The 16,035-nt window shown below is 47.8% G+C and overlaps 1 protein-coding gene across 8 annotated transcripts in view; it reads left to right on the top strand.

Annotated features, from left to right (window-relative positions):
* Positions 1–16,035, top strand: part of STRBP (spermatid perinuclear RNA binding protein) — a 198,700-nt gene that overhangs the window by 163,303 nt on the left and 19,362 nt on the right. Inside the window, exons 18-19 of one of the 8 annotated variants that reach the window (XR_236501.4) lie at positions 3,561–3,694; positions 9,130–15,038. The exons of 5 other annotated variants lie outside the window; for them this stretch is intronic. Coding sequence is in view for 2 of the 3 variants with exons in the window: in NM_001075739.1 (NP_001069207.1) it covers positions 214–290 (77 nt within the window). In the remaining variant the exon portion in view is untranslated. 8 annotated transcript variants of the gene reach the window in all.

The raw sequence follows: 16,035 nt of genomic DNA, 5'->3' as shown, positions 1-16,035 counted from the left end.
CTGTGATGTAGCCATCTTAATTTTGAGTGGCAAATATTATCACACTATTAAGAGTAATTTCAAAGTTTGTGGGCCTCTTTCATAATGGTACATGTTGACTGACTAATCTGGAAAAGGTTAATGATAATCTCTGTAAGATTCTTTTTTTTAACCTGAAATTTTTATTGGATTATTAAACTTATTTGGAGTCCTCTCCGTTTCTTTTCTCTGTAGGTTTACCCAAGAGAATGGTTCTGTTACCCGTTATGAAATTCCCAACATATCCTGTTCCCCACTACTCATTCTTTTAGCAAATGACAGAAGCTAATTCCTATTCCAACAACAACCCAGTACATACAGAATGTTAGCGAAAAAGCCTTTTTATCCTGCTTTCTTTGAACACATACTTGATCAAAATTATTTGTAAAGAACATCTTTTCCTACTTTTTGATTTTAACAAATGCAAATTTAGTTCTCTAAAACTTGAAAACAAACAAAAAAGAAACTAGTTCTGTGAAACGGTACCTCATTTCCGGAAAATAACTTATACCAGCCCTTCTGTTCTAGGGAAATAAGTCTAGCAGTTCAAAGTTTAAGTTTTAAGAGGAATATCAGATTATGTAAAATTAAATTTGTGAAGGATGTATAGAGTCTCAAACACTGATCACAAATAAACTGCTTTGTTGTAACACAAGAGTACTGCCTGGTTCCTGACGCAGTCACTGATGCTTAGCTGATTGATCTGTATTTGCCCCAGGGCACTTTAATTCGGGCTGTAGTTATTTTTTTTAATACAATAGAGACTTTTCATTTAAACTTTAACTTTGTAAATATTGAAGTGTGTAATTAAAGCCAATAAAATATGGGTTTGAATATTGTTTTAGCTTATTATTTTTGATATGTTTTGGTATCAAATTATAAAGAATTGAAAACTAATAACTTAGCCCTAGAAACCCATTCATTTGTAAGTAAACTGATAAAACAAAGCAAAGACGATTGTTAGTTTGAGCCCGTCTATTTACTTTGTAAGCCCTTTGTACTCCTGCTGTACAAGGGCATCCCCCGATAAAGGTTTATTCTGTTATCTGACAATGGCTTATTAAAATGATGGCACTACCCAGAGATGGGGAAGGAGGAATGTGATTATTTTAGTTTCCGAATTTCCAAGTTTTAAAAAATAATAAATTAATCCATCAATGACCCTCTCGTTCTTGTGGCCTTCTTCACTCTGTAAGATACTGTGTTCACTCCCTGGCTTTTTTCATGTAGATAGAAGATTAGCAATTTTTCTGGAATTCATTGAAGGGTCTCTTATCCTCTTCAATTACATCAGAATCTAAAGCAGCAACAGGGTCCCCATAAAAACTTGCTCTTCGATTGTCCCAGTTCTTGTTGAGTGCTGCTGTGAAAAGTGACACGTTTCAGCCATGGGTCAGCATTTAGTTTTTAAGACACCTGATTAAGCTGGTGAAAAATGATCAGTCGGTAACACTGTGCTGTTCTATAAGGGTGCAGACCTAAGTCTTCCACTTGCATTCTCACCTCCTTTGGAAGCCTATGATGTTACTAGAAGGTAATGGTTTCATTAAGGTACTCACCCCCATGAAGGCAACATTGTGGTTCCGTGTTGATATCTACAAGTTGCTGTGTCTTAAAATTGTCCATTTTTAGTTTGAATTAGCTTTCCTCCTCTTTCTTCATTTCTGTCTTTTGGAGCTGAATAGTGCTCATCGCTGAGAGTGGGCTTCAAAATATGGCAAATTTATGTACCCAATTTCTCTGGGACCACTAAACAAGCATGAAACAGGCAGTTGAAAATAAATGTTAGTGTTACTTAATCACATATCTGATTTTTACACCACAGCTTGTCTGTTCCTTCAGCTCCTTGACCTTTTGTCTGTATCAGTGGTGGGTGATACTTTAATAAAACCTCATCACTTGCTGGAAGTAGCTGTGAACTTACCATTCTCATCCTGTGCATTAGTGGCTAGACCTACACAAGAGGGCCCATCTCAGCTGGGAGTTTTCATGTTTCATTGATTTGTTTTGCTGACCCATGGATGAAACAGAGCCATCACTGAGAAGAAAAAGCATGGCTGGTAGTGTCCAGTTTTTCTTAATTATTTACAACAGCCCTCTTTGTTTATGGAATACTATTAATTGGCAGCTGCAGCTGTATTGTTATTTGAAATTGATTGTCAAATTTGCATTCCAAGTTGGAATCTCTCTGGAGATTTCTCTTTAGAAAATTCTTTCAAAGTAGCTGACTTGTAACCCCTCTGTAACGGTGCAAAGGGAGCTGTGCTCTTTTCCACCATGATGGCAGTCATTTCAAATGGTTTCTACCAAGTCTTTTTTTTTTTTTATTTTTAATTTGTTGTTTGTTGGAAGTTACTAACCATGTTTTGTAAACCTGCCCAGTTGCTGCAAACTTTGACATTTCTCTGCTTTACTTAAAATAATCGAGCTGTCAGTCCTTTGTTAGAAGTGGTAACCATGCAAGTTCAACTGTTTAAATTTTGTAATGGATTAAGTGTCCTCCCCCACCCCCACCCCCCTTTGCCCGTCCCACCCCTTCATTTTGTAATGAAAATTCCACTTACAGCTGAAAGAGCAGAGAAATACAAATGAAGCTTTTGGCTTCACCAAATTCTGTGACATTAACACCAAGTTTTGCTTCTCTGCTCTTTTCTCCACTGTAGGTGGTTTTTTCATTGACAGCCCCTATTGCCAGCCTCTGAGCGTCGCACCATTTATTATTCACTTGGGCCCTCAAGATTTCTTCTCTGACTTCTAGAACCATCAGGTTGTCTGGCTTGAAATGGCAATTTCTATGTCTTGATCTTAAGAGAAATGTGACCCCCTGAGGCTTTCCAGCTTTCAGACACAGCACTCTTGACACCTCCTTTTGGAAAGCAGTGACTGAGCATTTTAAAGAAGAGCAATACTTTATTCAAAGCCACGGTGTCTGTTTGAAAACTTTTCCTTTGGAAACCTAGCAATACCTGGATATACTTAACCCCTCCTAGCCTAGTCTTTGGTCAGGGAGTCTACAGACCAGTGTAGAACTTAGAATTAGTGTATGAGCTGTGCTATCTTCTGACAATTTTTAAACTTTTTTAGCACATAAAGTGAATAGTTGCATTCCTGACTGCGTCAGTTAGTGCTATTATAATTCCTCAGAGGTAGGGGTCCTCCTTGAAGCCATATTTCTCTGCATGGGGGCTGGCACCCAGCCAGGGAGGTAGCCTGCAGCCATGTTTCTTGAGGCTGCGGGTGCGCCCCGTATCTTGTGCAAGGTAATCGGTCCAATAGATTCCCGACATACCTCACGCTGACTAGACGCAGCGCACGGTGCGGGAATGCGCGGACTCCTTGAGTCGTTTGTAGGCTCTCAAATTGTTAACCTGGGGAACAAACCACTGATAGATTTTGCTGGTATTAGCCTTTTCTTCTTTTTTACAATTTTGGTGAAATGTTTGAAAATCATGAATCAGTCAGTCACCGTTATTAATTGAAGAGCTGGGAATACCTCGTTAATGTATTTTTAAAACTGGTGTTGGACCCTCTGTGTATTTCAGGTTAATACTTTTAAGCAGTTTTCAGCACGTTTATCTCACTTTATTCTCGTTCTCCTCGGACCTTCGTAGCCATATCACTTGTATAAAATAGGCTGAGATATAGTGACTGTAAGCTGTGGTCTCAGTATACAAAGGTAAGCTCTTTTATTTTCTGATTAAAGAGAAAATTAAAAATCAATGAACACAACATGCATATATGACAATCATATATGATGTATTTGATCTCTTGGGTCTTCTGTCATCACATTACTTTAAAATTTTTTATGATCTAAATGTAAAATAGTTATTTTCAGCATTTTGTTTTTTAATAATACCCTTGTAATTTGTATTCAAGAGACATTTCACTAAGTGTGTGTATGTGTATAGAAATTATGATATAACATATATGCGAATTACACACACTTACCTGTTTAAACAAAAGAATTTGGTGGTGGGATGTGTTCACCTAAGATTTTAACGTCAGGGCACTCTTTCAGCCAAAGTGCTAGAATTTCGTAAGCAGCGAGATTGGGAGCAGTGCCGGCAGGACCCATTTATGTGTAGCTGCAACAGAAGCTGAGGCTCAAAGTGCCAATTTCTCAGAGAGTTCTCTGAGAAAGGAATATCTCTGATCTGTGTTGTATGCCCTAATACAACAGCAGCAAGAAGCCATAAAAAAAAAGCAATAGAAAATGAAAAAACCAAAATATTAAGGTAACTATGGAAAAATATATAATTGACTGAGTTAAACTATTTCCAGAACCAAGTATGTTAAGACTCAGAGTGGTGAATACCTGGTGTGCAGAGACCAAATAGATGTAAGGAATTCCATCTTTTCCAGGTTAGATAGATGATTTATTTCCTACCTATTCACCATCATGGGGTTAATTTAAAAAATATGGTTAGGCCAAATATTTTGAAAAGGATTTGCTTCATTTAGTGTATTCCATAAATGCATTTCATTTGTATTAGATGTTCTGTGCTAAGGTTGTATTTGATATATACATATATATATATATATAGATTAAAATGAAGCTTATGTTTTATATTTGTCTCTAAGTAGCAGTTTTCTTTTTCCTACTAACTTTGAAGGTTGCTGGGACAATTTTTTTCCCATACAGAATCTGTATGTATGTTGAATGTGGCTTTGGCATCTGTAAAAGTTTGTATGAGGCCTAGGTGACTAGTACCAAGAACATTCCAGTCCTGAACAAGCAACCGAGAGCCCCTACGTACCAGGTTCTTCTCTGGATTCTGGTGACACAGGCTCCACCCACTGGGGACCTTTTAGGTCAGAGGGTGTCTTTTTGATGGAGTTGGGCCTACTGTAAATCTCCTAGGTTGGGAGACAACACATTAGCAGTGTCAGGAGAAAATTAACTTAGTTAATAGTTCATTTATAAATTATTTAATAATATGGGCCCTCTGATATCATTGAAATGGACATCATTTGGAAACTGATTCATTTAAAATATTTCCCTGACAGTTTTGAGCGCCTGAAACGTACTCTGGTTTATGTTCATGCACCTCTATCCACATAAATGAGGAAATGAATAACAAATAGCCCAGTCCTTTTAAAGCAGTTTTTATAGTGTAGCAAAGAATAGTGGTTAATTTAAGCACTAATCATTTTTCAGTGACAAGTGAGGGGAATTTTACTCTTATTATCAGTCATTCATTATTATTTCCCTGTCTTGGGTTTCATTAATAACTGCAGTGGGAGGTAAATCTTTAGTAGTGAGAGAGAGGAGTGAACTAAGGAGATTTGCTCCCCTTTCCCCAAAAGTTAGATTTCTAGCAACCTAGAGTCCTCATCTGAGAACCAGCCGCCTGCTCTGTGAACGGCCTCCTGAAATGACTCCTGTTCAGCGTATGCCCTGCCTGCCTGGTGATGGTGCTGGGGTGGGGGTGGTCCCTCTGAGGTTGCCCAGAACAAGAAAGCTTCTGTTGTATTCAGACTTTTCTCTGTAACCATCTGAGGCCATGCCATTCAGTGACCAGAGACTTCTCAGTGTTACTAGGAGGCCAAGAAGGGAGATGGGTGGTGAGTAACCACCTGCAGAGCCAAGAAACTACCTACCGCTGCAGCGAGTTCACTTTTGATGTGTTCCTCTCTAGCAGCTATTTACAGAGCTAGTACTTCTTATGTAAGTTCCTTCCTTTCCTAATAGCATCTTCCAGAAAGTCTGTTTTAGTCAAGGATTGAAGTTGACTTAGTTGTAAGAATAGATATCCTTTTCCACATTATCATTTTAGGTAAGAGCTAACAGCTTCCATTGATGCTTGAAGCAGTGATCTTTGGAGATTTTTAAAAATAGCACTGTAATGCAAATTAGGTTATGTAAGCTTTACAGCACAGCTAGAAATAGAGAATAGAAACCATGTGGGACTCTGGGCCAGAGTATATTCCTCTCCCTCCAGCAAATTCCTGTAGGGTCTTGGAATTAAATGAGTTAATACACAGAGTGCTTTGAATGGTACCTGGTACATAGGAAGTGCTCAGTAAATGTTGACTGCTTTTACCGTGGTTGGCCAGGCTGTGCTGACAGGGAGTGGAGAAGCAGGTGCGTGGTCCGCTTGGATGGAACTGTGTGGGTTGCTTCGTGTACGCAGGTTTGGGGTGCTCCCTGGCTTTGGGAAAGGACTCCTAGCATCTTAGGGTCAGATAGACACAGAGCGAACACTTGGTGAGATGTGGTTTGGGAGGTGGCTGCAGGTCCACGCTGGATAAAGATGCTTGTGTTTTTGCGTGGTAGTCAGTCACTGGACAGTCTGCTGCCAGGAGTTTGTAATACTTGCTTTGGGATTTAGGTGAGCTTGGAACTTCAAAGGGGCTGAGCTTACAATGTCAGCCAGCTGATTCCAAGTTCCCTGTCTTTGCATTAGTAAGAAAAAAACTGTGTGACTACAGTTAGCCCCAGAATCTGACATTCAGAGCTCACCATTTATTTGGCAGGTAGAAACTAAGTTATCATAAAGCACAGAAAAGAAAAAGGAGACTGGGAGACAGGCTTAGAAGGCTGTCGATGCAGATGCTTCTCTAAACAGCATTCTGCGCTTCTCTCTCTACAGTTTCCTGCAACACTTTGGGGATTAAAAAACCCTGTGCTTATCACCACATAAGGCCTCCCTTCTACCTGTTACACATCTGTCTCTCTACCCATTTATCTATCTGGACACAGCTGGGAAGTTGCTTTTCAGCAAAAAAAAAAAAAAAAAAAAAAATACATATCTATATATAGATATATATAGATATATATATCGGAGAAGGCAATGGCACCCCACTCCAGTACTCTTGCCTGGAAAATCCCATGGGCGGAGGAGCCTGGTGGGCTTCAGTCCATTGGGTCGTTAAGAGTCGGACACGACTGAGCAACTTCACTTTCAGTTTTCACTTTCATGCACTGGAGAAGGAAATGGCACCCCACTCCAGTACTCTTGCCTGGAGAATCCCAGGGATGGGGCAGCCTGGTGGGCTGCCATCTATGGGGTCGCACAGAGTCGGACACGACTGAAGCGACTTAGCAGCAGCAGCAGCAGATATATATAGATATAGATATAGATATAGATGGCTGGACTGAATAAAGGGTGAGCATCTTCGTGTCTCTGGTTCACATGTGTCCGCACTGAACCTCAGGAGCCTCTGGAGGTTGTGGCCGCACCTCTCTGCCTGTGGAGGTGAGCTGAGTGGGGAATGCAGACTGAGTTTGGTGATGTTCTGAGGTTAAAAAAACTGTGTAGACAGAACTGTTACTTCTAAAGGCAAGTAAGATAGATTTGCAGTCAGGAGGTTTTTCTTAAATTCAAGAAATATTTGTGTAAGTGATGCCTTGGCAGAAGTGACCCCACTCCACTGCTGTGGCTGTTGAGTGGGATCCTTGCCTCATTAATAAACTCTGTGGGAAGCCCTCGGGGTTTTGTTTGTTTTGTCTTGTCTTGACCAATCAGTAGGTAACACCTTAATTACTTCTAAGGCCCTTCTAAGGAGGGTCTTTCTTGGCAGAACTCTGCTGTCTCTGCTGGTGGGTAGCATGGGGATTGCCACCATCTGCCCGGGCTGCTTGAGAGTCAGATCAGCGTCTCCTAACTGGAGATGTGGTCTCGAGTCATCTTTTCACTGCTCATGGCCCCAAGGAGGTGAGGGAATGAGCCACTGCCGGGAGGGTGTTCTCTTAGCGCTGCCTAGGCGCCTGGTTTCTCTAGGCTTTGCTTCATTTTCTCCTCCCTTGATCCTTTTGTGCCATATGGAAGAACAGTCTCTGCATTCACATGTTAGCTGAATGTCCCAAGTAGTTACTGGTAGCCCTCAAGTCAGTTCATCTGGGGGGCCTCTGGGCAGCAGTGGATGGAAGAAAGAGCAGGAGGAAAGACGCTAAAATTGGTATCTTGTGTGTGCCAGGCACTTGGACATTTTTCTTCTCAACCCTCTTCAAGGTGGTATATTTTACAGATGAAAAAAACTGATGCTCAGAGTGAAGGGCTAGAGTCGGGACTGAAACCCAGAGGCTTTAAGTGCCATGCCTTTTTCTGCAGCACCAAGCTGTGGATTAAAAGAAAGTGAGAAAGCATGCTGGGTGACAGGAAGGTGGTGTGTGGGCAGCGAGGCAGGGCCACGTAGCGCCTGTGAAGGGCCTGAACACAAGCCAGGGCCTCACTGTCATGGGGTCTTTGGAGCTCACAGGCTCAGGCCAATCCTTGGATCTGTGCTGGAGGCTAGGCTTTAACTTGAGGTCATTTTAGACCAGTATCCTGGCTGAAAATAGGGCTATTTTCTTTTAGAGTGACTGGAAAGATAGATTGGAAGGCTGAGGTGTGGCTGTATAAACAGAGGAAGCTTTTGTATTTGAGGCTTGTTTTTCTGTTTGAATATTAGTGAGAAATTGAGGTGTATGTTTTCATTCAGCTAATGCTTTCTGAGTACAAGCTGTCTGGCCTGAGACTGGAGGTGGGGATGTCGGAGCCAGACTCTGAAGGAGAGCTGGCGAGGTGTGGCTCATTGGGGCAGCGGTGGCCCTGGGCAAGTGCTGGGCAGAGGTGGGGGTGGGGACAGGTTGCAGTGGCCTGTTCTGCCCACCAGGAGTGGCCCCTGGACTTGGCTTCAGGGAAGGCCATGGGCCCCTCACTAGCTCCTCAGCAGGTTAGTGCCGGCTGGATCTCTGCTCAGGGTCCGGGGGGTATGGGGATGGATACAGAATCCTCTTCAGGGAGAGAGTCTTCCCTGACCCCAAGTCACTGCTGTCCTTGACAGCTGGCCATTTTTCTGAGCCATGAGCCATAATCCTGGAGGGGATCAGGGAGAAGAACCTTCTCTTCAGCCCAGACTGCAGGAGCCCCCGAGCCGTGGCCTGTGGAGAGACTGGCCCCCGTGTGTGTGGCAGCAGCAGAGTCCTCTCCTGGCTGCCACCATGCCCTGCCCTGATGGTCCCGCTCGGAGCAGCAGCAGCGCAGGGATGTGGTTCCCTCTCCACAGACAAGAAAACTGAAGCCAAGAGACTCTGAAAACCACCCAGCTTATTTGTGGCAAAGCATTGCGGCTCCTAATAAGTGAGTTTCCACCACACGGAGGCAAGGCCGTTTCTTCTGTTTTTAGAGTTCACAGAAGCCTTTCTTAGGGAGGAGATCTGAACACCACCACAACTGTGGGATCTAGAAGTTCTCTCCTTTGACAGATGAGGAAATAGAGGCTTACACAAAACGACCTGCCCAAAATCACATAGCTGGTAAGTGTCCCGGGCCACCCATTCCGATAGCACTGTGCTCACACTAGGGCTGGTGTCGGCAGTCCAGTCTGCTGCCTGTCCTGTTTTCCAAAACCATTTGGCAACAGTTTCCTCTCCTCTTTGTGATGCATTCATCCTACTTATCTTTCTTCCAGACTTCTGGAATATATCCTGTGTAGCTTGCTCTCCCTGACTCCTGCCTCCTCCCCACCAGGGGAGAAGAAGGAAAGCAGACTTCAGATTCTTTCTTCTCTGGCTGCTCAGACATGCCAGCTGGCTCCTGGGCAGGGTGGCTGACACCCATCCTTGGGCCCCGCGACCTGCGCGTTGTCCTCGTTTTGTCAGCTGCACCGCTGTTTCCACAGACCCACTTTTGTACCATAACAGAACCCTGGGATACGTGCAAACCAGTAACTGCCACTGGAGAGGCCCCCCAGGCACTGGATGAGGGGAAGGGATATGCTGTTGACAGGTGCTTTTTCTTTGTTGAGCTTCATCCACGTTCTGGTTGTCTGCAGTCCTGTTTCTGGCTAGGCCTTCTCTGCTGCTCTAACTAAAGGGGTCGTCCTCAGTCACCTTTCCAGAGTTCTGGGGCCAGGGTCTCACTGGGCCCTTCTAGCCTGTAGCTGATCTCAGAAATTGCTCAGCTCTCTGACATCTGTGGAGGCAGCTTTATGGAAAGTATGGTGGCTGTGCCATCACCCTCGAGGGGAGTCCCTTCTCCCACATCAACTGGAAGGTGGTCCCTGAGGAGCTCAGAAAAGCGGAAGGAACCTCGAGAGAGAGAGATGAGGCTGGTGAAGGGCAGATGTGGAGACACTGTGGACCTCTCTGCCAGGTATTCTGATGGCTTCTGTTTACTTGTCGTATGTGGCTCCAGAAGGGGATAGGTGGTTCTGGTGCAGCCATTTGGGCAGTTAAGGTGGCAGTGAGTGTTTCCAATAAATGCATGTGCCCAAGAGGGGAGAAGTGGTCTTGGGAGTGTCACCGATCACATCCGTGTTCTTTGCAAACTGACAGCCTGCACAGCTGGCCTCTTGCCCACACAGTCCTGGTCTCCTGGCCACGTGGAGCCCGGTCCTCAGTGTAGTCAGCACAGAAGGCTGATGAGACTGCTGCCACTCCCAGGACCATGTCTCCCGTCCTGGGCACATGGATATATGGAAACATCCACTGTCACTTCCTCCTCCTAATCACGCTGTGCTGGGGCAGAAGGAGCCGCTGAAGAAAATGTCAGGATTTTCGGCTTAGCCGAGTAGAAGGTGAAACCCGACCAAGGAGCCCAGGAGGCAGGGGGATGCTTGCGAGAGGGACTCCCATTCCATCCCAGAGCAGAGCCAGGCCTGCGCAGACTGAGAACTGAGGGGCTCTAGGGAGGTAGCCGAGGCTTCCTGCAGAGACGGGCATCCACGGGCCCAGTGGGGCAGCCAGGTCTCGAGGGCCGTGTGGTGTGTGCAGAAGGGACAGCATGGAGGTGCTTGTTAATGGAACTGGGATGGCGAGGAAGGTGAAGTGGCACATGGGTGTGCAGTCTGGGGCCACTCTGTGAAAGGTGCTCTGCCCTCAGTGATAACCATCCTCCAGGATGGTGAGAGGACTCTGGAGGTCAGTTTGGACAGCTGGATGAGGACGGACTGAATGGAGAGGCTGATGCAGGTGCTCTGGTGAAGGATGGCGGCTGGCTGAGGGAGGCAGCCAGCGGGCTGAGAGGCAGGGAGGGCATTTCTTCACGTCCAGGCTCCTTGCCTGGGTTGGGCTGGAGGCTGTGGGGCCAGGGAACCACAGGAACCCACACCCAGCAAGGGCACGAGGGGCCCCTCTGCAGTAGGTGACGGACGATGGTGATGCCTGAGACTAACATAGGAATGGGGGGTGGCAGAGACTGCCTCCATTGGGCCAGGAAGTGGGAGTCTGGTGGGCGTGGCGCCCCATGCCCCTCCTGTGCTCTCTGGGAAGCTTTTTGGTGATGGATGGAGAGGTTTGTAGCCGGCTCTGCTGAGTTTGCCCGTCAAGGGAGTGGCAGGTACTGGATGGTCATTGATTGGTACAGGGGCTTCTGCTTTTTAAAGTAATGTTTAGGCCTCTTCACCTGGCAAGGGGTGGAGTCCCTTGGATTCAGCATCTGTAGAGAAAGGCCTTTAGCCAGGGGAGGTATGCAGTTGTTCTACAAGTACTTTAAAGAGGAAAAGGTGGGATTTAAAGATTACTAGTAAATCTGCTTTGGGCCTGTTTTGTTCTGCCAACTCTGGCTCATTCTGCCTAGGTGGGCAGGGAGCTCGGAGGAGTTGGTGGGGAGAGGGTGGTGCTTCTGCACGTCTGCAGTTCTGTAGCTCTGCTGGGGAGCAAGAGGCAGTGGTGGTTTGAGCACTTGTCAGAGCCCTAAAGGTCAATGTTCACTGAGACACAGCCCATCAAGCCTTTGGGATGTTCGGGAGTCTCTCTGTTCAGCCCAGTGGGCCTTTCCACGTTGTCACAACGTGGACGCTGCCTTAGGCTTGGTGTCGGTAAGTCTTTCAGGCTGTATAGCCTGTTCGGTGGTCATGGCCACTCCGTGCTGCCGTTGTAGCAGCTGAGCAGTGTACAGACAGTTGTGGGCCACACTTCTCCAGTTCCTGCTTTCCAGTCCCTCTGGCATAATCATGACTGGAAGTTTCCTCACATCTGCTGCCTGGACCCATCCACCTTCCCACAAGGCTTCCTGCATGTGTTAGGTGTGTAGCTCTTGCCCAGAAGGACGTCAGGTTTTGAGCTCAGGTGGGTCCTGTTTGGGGAGCGGGTGCTGAAACGAGGGAAAGCCACGGTGACCAGCTCCGGAGAGGAACGTGTGAGCTAAGGGTGCTAGGGAGCCGTGTGGAGGCTGTGCTCAGGACGGTGCCATGATGACAGACATGTTTTAGAAAGATCTTCTGCTTGGGGAAGATCAGGCTTGTTACAGTCTGGACTTTCACCCAGTTTGCTTACCGTGTTGGAACTCGAGTGGGAAGGGGAGGCCTGCGAGTCAGACAGCTTTTCTGACTGCCGGTGGCATGAGGGGCCCAGTTTTTGACATGGCCACGTCTGCCACCTTTGTGCTGCTTCTCTCTTGCTATTCAGAAGTCCCTTACAAGGGCAACATCAGTGAAACCTTGTCTCTAGTCTAATGCTGGCTGAGGGCCTTGGTGTATGAGGGTGAAAAATGCTAGGGACGGGCTTCCCTCGCTTCATAATGGAGTCACCTGGCAAGAAAGCCTTATGCAGGAGTGGGAGGGAGATGAAGCCTGTGAACTGCTGAGGCGGGATGCACAGGCTGGAGCAGTCACTGCTCAGGTGCATCCCAGACGCCAGGGACGACTGCAAATCGGACACGGTGCCTGCCCCAAGGTGCTCTGTGAAGTTGGGGCAATGAAAAAAACCAAGTGCTTTCTACTGGCCACGGTATTTTCCCTCAGAGATGTTTCTAGGCAAACGAAGGGCACAGCTGTTGACTGAGCACCGAGGTGACGTTCAGAGCTATGAGCTGCCAGCATTCTCCTGTGATGTGGATGGAAGTCAGGAGGGTGCTGGCTTCAGAATCGCATGAGTGCCTGCGTGGACGCCTGTGGGAGTAGGTGAGGCTCCCCTGCAGCTCAGGAGACAAGGCCCCCAGCTGAGAGGGGGTGTGGCCAGCCTCACGTGGCCTGTGGGTCCTCTGGGGGTGGAGCCAGCAGGTGAGGGGTTTGGTGCTGCCTGAGCTGCTGGGCAGATGTGGGAAAGGCCTCATACTGGTGGGGGACTTTAAGGAACTGCCCGCTTGAGTGAGCTTGTGGCATCAGGTGAGGGTGGTGGAAATAGTCGCTGTGAAGTCATGGCTGCAGGGCACACACGCTGTTGTTGCTGGGCTCATCTGGCTCCTGGTGGGTCTCTTGGGATGCCAGTAGGTAACTCCAACGCATGTGGCTCGTATCTTCCAGAGGTGCAGCTGGCTCTGGCACCAGGCGTATCCTTGCACGGCAGCTCTGGCCTCACAGGGAGGCTTACTCGTGTCGGGGCACCCAGACCCTTGTGGAGTCGCCCTGTCCTAGCCCATGGTCCTGACCTTGATACCATCTGTCTCATTTTCCTGCTTAGGGAAACAGATGATGGTCTAAAGTTCTTTTTTGAATCTAACCTAAATATTTGTTCTGGGAAGACTTTTTAAAATTTTTGTTTAGGGAAATGAGTCATAGACAGCTAGAAGACTGTCTTCTCCACTTGTACTTTATTATCAAGGACGCTGAACCTAATTCCCAGTATCCAGCCTCTTCTCTGCTCCCTTCAGGATGGCATGAGCACCTCTCCTCACTAACACCCTCGGGCTTAAGTTGTGGTTAAGCTTACACTCCTTTCCTTGTTTGCATTGCACCTTTGAGCCTCCTTGACTCTTCACCTCACCGGCTCCCTCAGCTGCGGCCCTGATGCCCAGGTAGTGATGATGGCCCCTGCGTGAGGGACAGTTGGGAGTTCAGTCAGGTTCCTGAAATACCTCTTCTTTCACCTGCCAGGCCGGCCCTATGTGGTGCGGTGGGGTTCTCTATGCGGACATGGAGTACCACTGGTCCCCTTGTTCCTTACTGTGGTGGCTTCTCAGGAGGCAGGGGCCTTTCCACATGTCCCAGGGATCAAGGGTGGTTCCGATGTCTCATGACCTGGTGTCAACCTCCAGACAGACTTCCTTTCCAGGGTCTTGAGGCCGCAAAGGGAATGCTTGGTCAGGGGGCGCCTTTGTCTCTCGTGATGTCTGAATGAGTCGTGAGCCACCTGCCTCAGGCAGACGTCATTAACTACAGCGCTCAGCAGTGGTGGAGCCTGTTGTCCCCTCGGTACCTGTGAGCTCAGCTGACTGGGGACCGGGTGGCCCAGCTGTGCTGAATCTTTGTCTAAGTGGCTGGGGCCCGGCCACATGTTGAGGAAAAGGCAGGTCTCCTAAAGGAGCTCTAGGTGGGGCCAGGCCACGTGCAGGAGGGAGGCAGGTGGGCCGGGCCTCTTGGCCCCACAGTCCCGGCACCCTGGTCTGCCTGCCATGTAGTAGGGTTCCCGGATGGTGGCCGCTGAGACTTGCTGCTCATCCATCCCGAGCAGAATTCACTGGGAAGGAGGCAGCCAGTCTAGACCTGAAGCCCTGAGCTGTTGAAGGGGCATCTGTCCCTTACAGAGGAGGAAGGGGTCCTGCTCAGTCTTAGCCCTCCCTCAGCCAGGACAGGGGTTCAGGCGGCGCCAAATGTAGCTGTGGGTAGAAGACATTTCTGGTTTACTGCACAGTTACACGTAGGACGTCGAACTTCTGGCTAACTTGCTCTCACTCTGGTCTGGTGATGAAGATAGCTTTTAAGAAATCTATATAAAATACGTGTGTTATCTATTTACTGTGTTTTTTTCTGAATACAAAAGTGTACATAGTATAACTGCAGTGCAAAGTCCTTGGCAATAACTATGTTGTGTATTATATTAAAAAAACATTGGCGAATACGAGCACCGTGGATTGTCCCCGCTCTGGGGCGGCGAGTACACGCAGGACTCTGAGCTGTAAGGCTGAGGCAGCAGCCTGCACGTGTGGACTGTCTCCAGTGCCTCGCCCAGAGATGCCTGGCCTTCATCACAGGGACTCTCTGCACCCCGACTCCCATAGGCAGCGTCCACACTGCGGCTCCTCCACACTGACTGTGTTGGACTCTAACAGACTGACTGACCCTCTTGTCTGGCTGCTGCAGCTTGTCTATAATGCCCTGACATGTTGCATTTTCCTCATTTGGATGAATAAAAATAAAAGCTTCTGTCTTCAACAGCACTGGGCTGGACTTTTCTGTGCAGGATTTACTCTGGCTCTGATGAAAGGGTCAAGTGCAGAGCCACGTTGACCCTCCAGCTCAGCACCTGAGGAGAAGGATTTCCCTCCATTGCCAGAGGGCCAGGCCTCAGCCCTACTCCTGTTTACAGTCCTTGAAACTCTGCTTCTTTGCTAATGATGCAAGTTTATGCTGCCTGAGCCTCTGACCCACAGCTGGCACAGGGAGTGCTGAGCTCTGGCCACTGCCTCGACTAGGCGTCGGTATCTCGCACACCTGCCTCAGTCTTACTCTTGACTGGTTTCCCACTTGACGCTAAGGCTTAGAGAGGTAAAGACAGCTGCCCAAGGGAGAACTTCTAAATGGTGGCAGCAACTTGAAAAACCGCTCTTCCCATTGCTCCCTGTGTGAGGTTCTGCAGTAACTGCTCCAGTAACTCTAAGGTCTCGGCTCACCCCCGGAAGAATGAGAAAGATGCCCTGGCAGCCCAGGGAGGGGTATTGGGGGAGCCAGGCCAGGGCCTGTTGCTGCCCTCCAGGTGAGTGGACGAAAGCTATGGGTGGGCGCATTGATGAGAAGGGGAGCCAGCCAGTTGCTGCTCTCTCCCGGGGGCCCTGCTCCCACCCTGAAGCCAGGGGTTCACGGGAGGAGCACTGTTTGCCTGGCTTTGGGTCAGAGAAGGTGGTGGTGGTGGTACCTGGTAGAAAGCACTGAAATCCAAGATCCTGTCACCACGGGCAAGCCTTTCACCTTCACATCTGGGGACAGCATCACTTAATAGGGCTGTTCCATCAACTGGAGGGAGAACACAGGGGAAGGGCTGAGCTTAACAGGAGCACATAAGATAGAGGTGAGCGCTGAGGCCATGGCAGAGAACTCAGGAGGGAGACGTGACCTTCCCACTTGAGGCGCGCATCCAGAGTCATGGCTTGGCTTGAACCCAGGGCTTTTGGTCCAGCTGTGCCCATGCGTGCGTGCTCAGTTGTGTCTGACTCT

Source organism: Bos taurus, chromosome 11 (assembly GCF_002263795.3).
Source record: "Bos taurus isolate L1 Dominette 01449 registration number 42190680 breed Hereford chromosome 11, ARS-UCD2.0, whole genome shotgun sequence".
Taxonomy (NCBI): Eukaryota; Metazoa; Chordata; class Mammalia; order Artiodactyla; family Bovidae; genus Bos; species Bos taurus.
The sequence above is the reverse complement of the archived record's forward strand: the minus strand, read 5'-3'. Positions and strand labels throughout refer to the sequence as shown.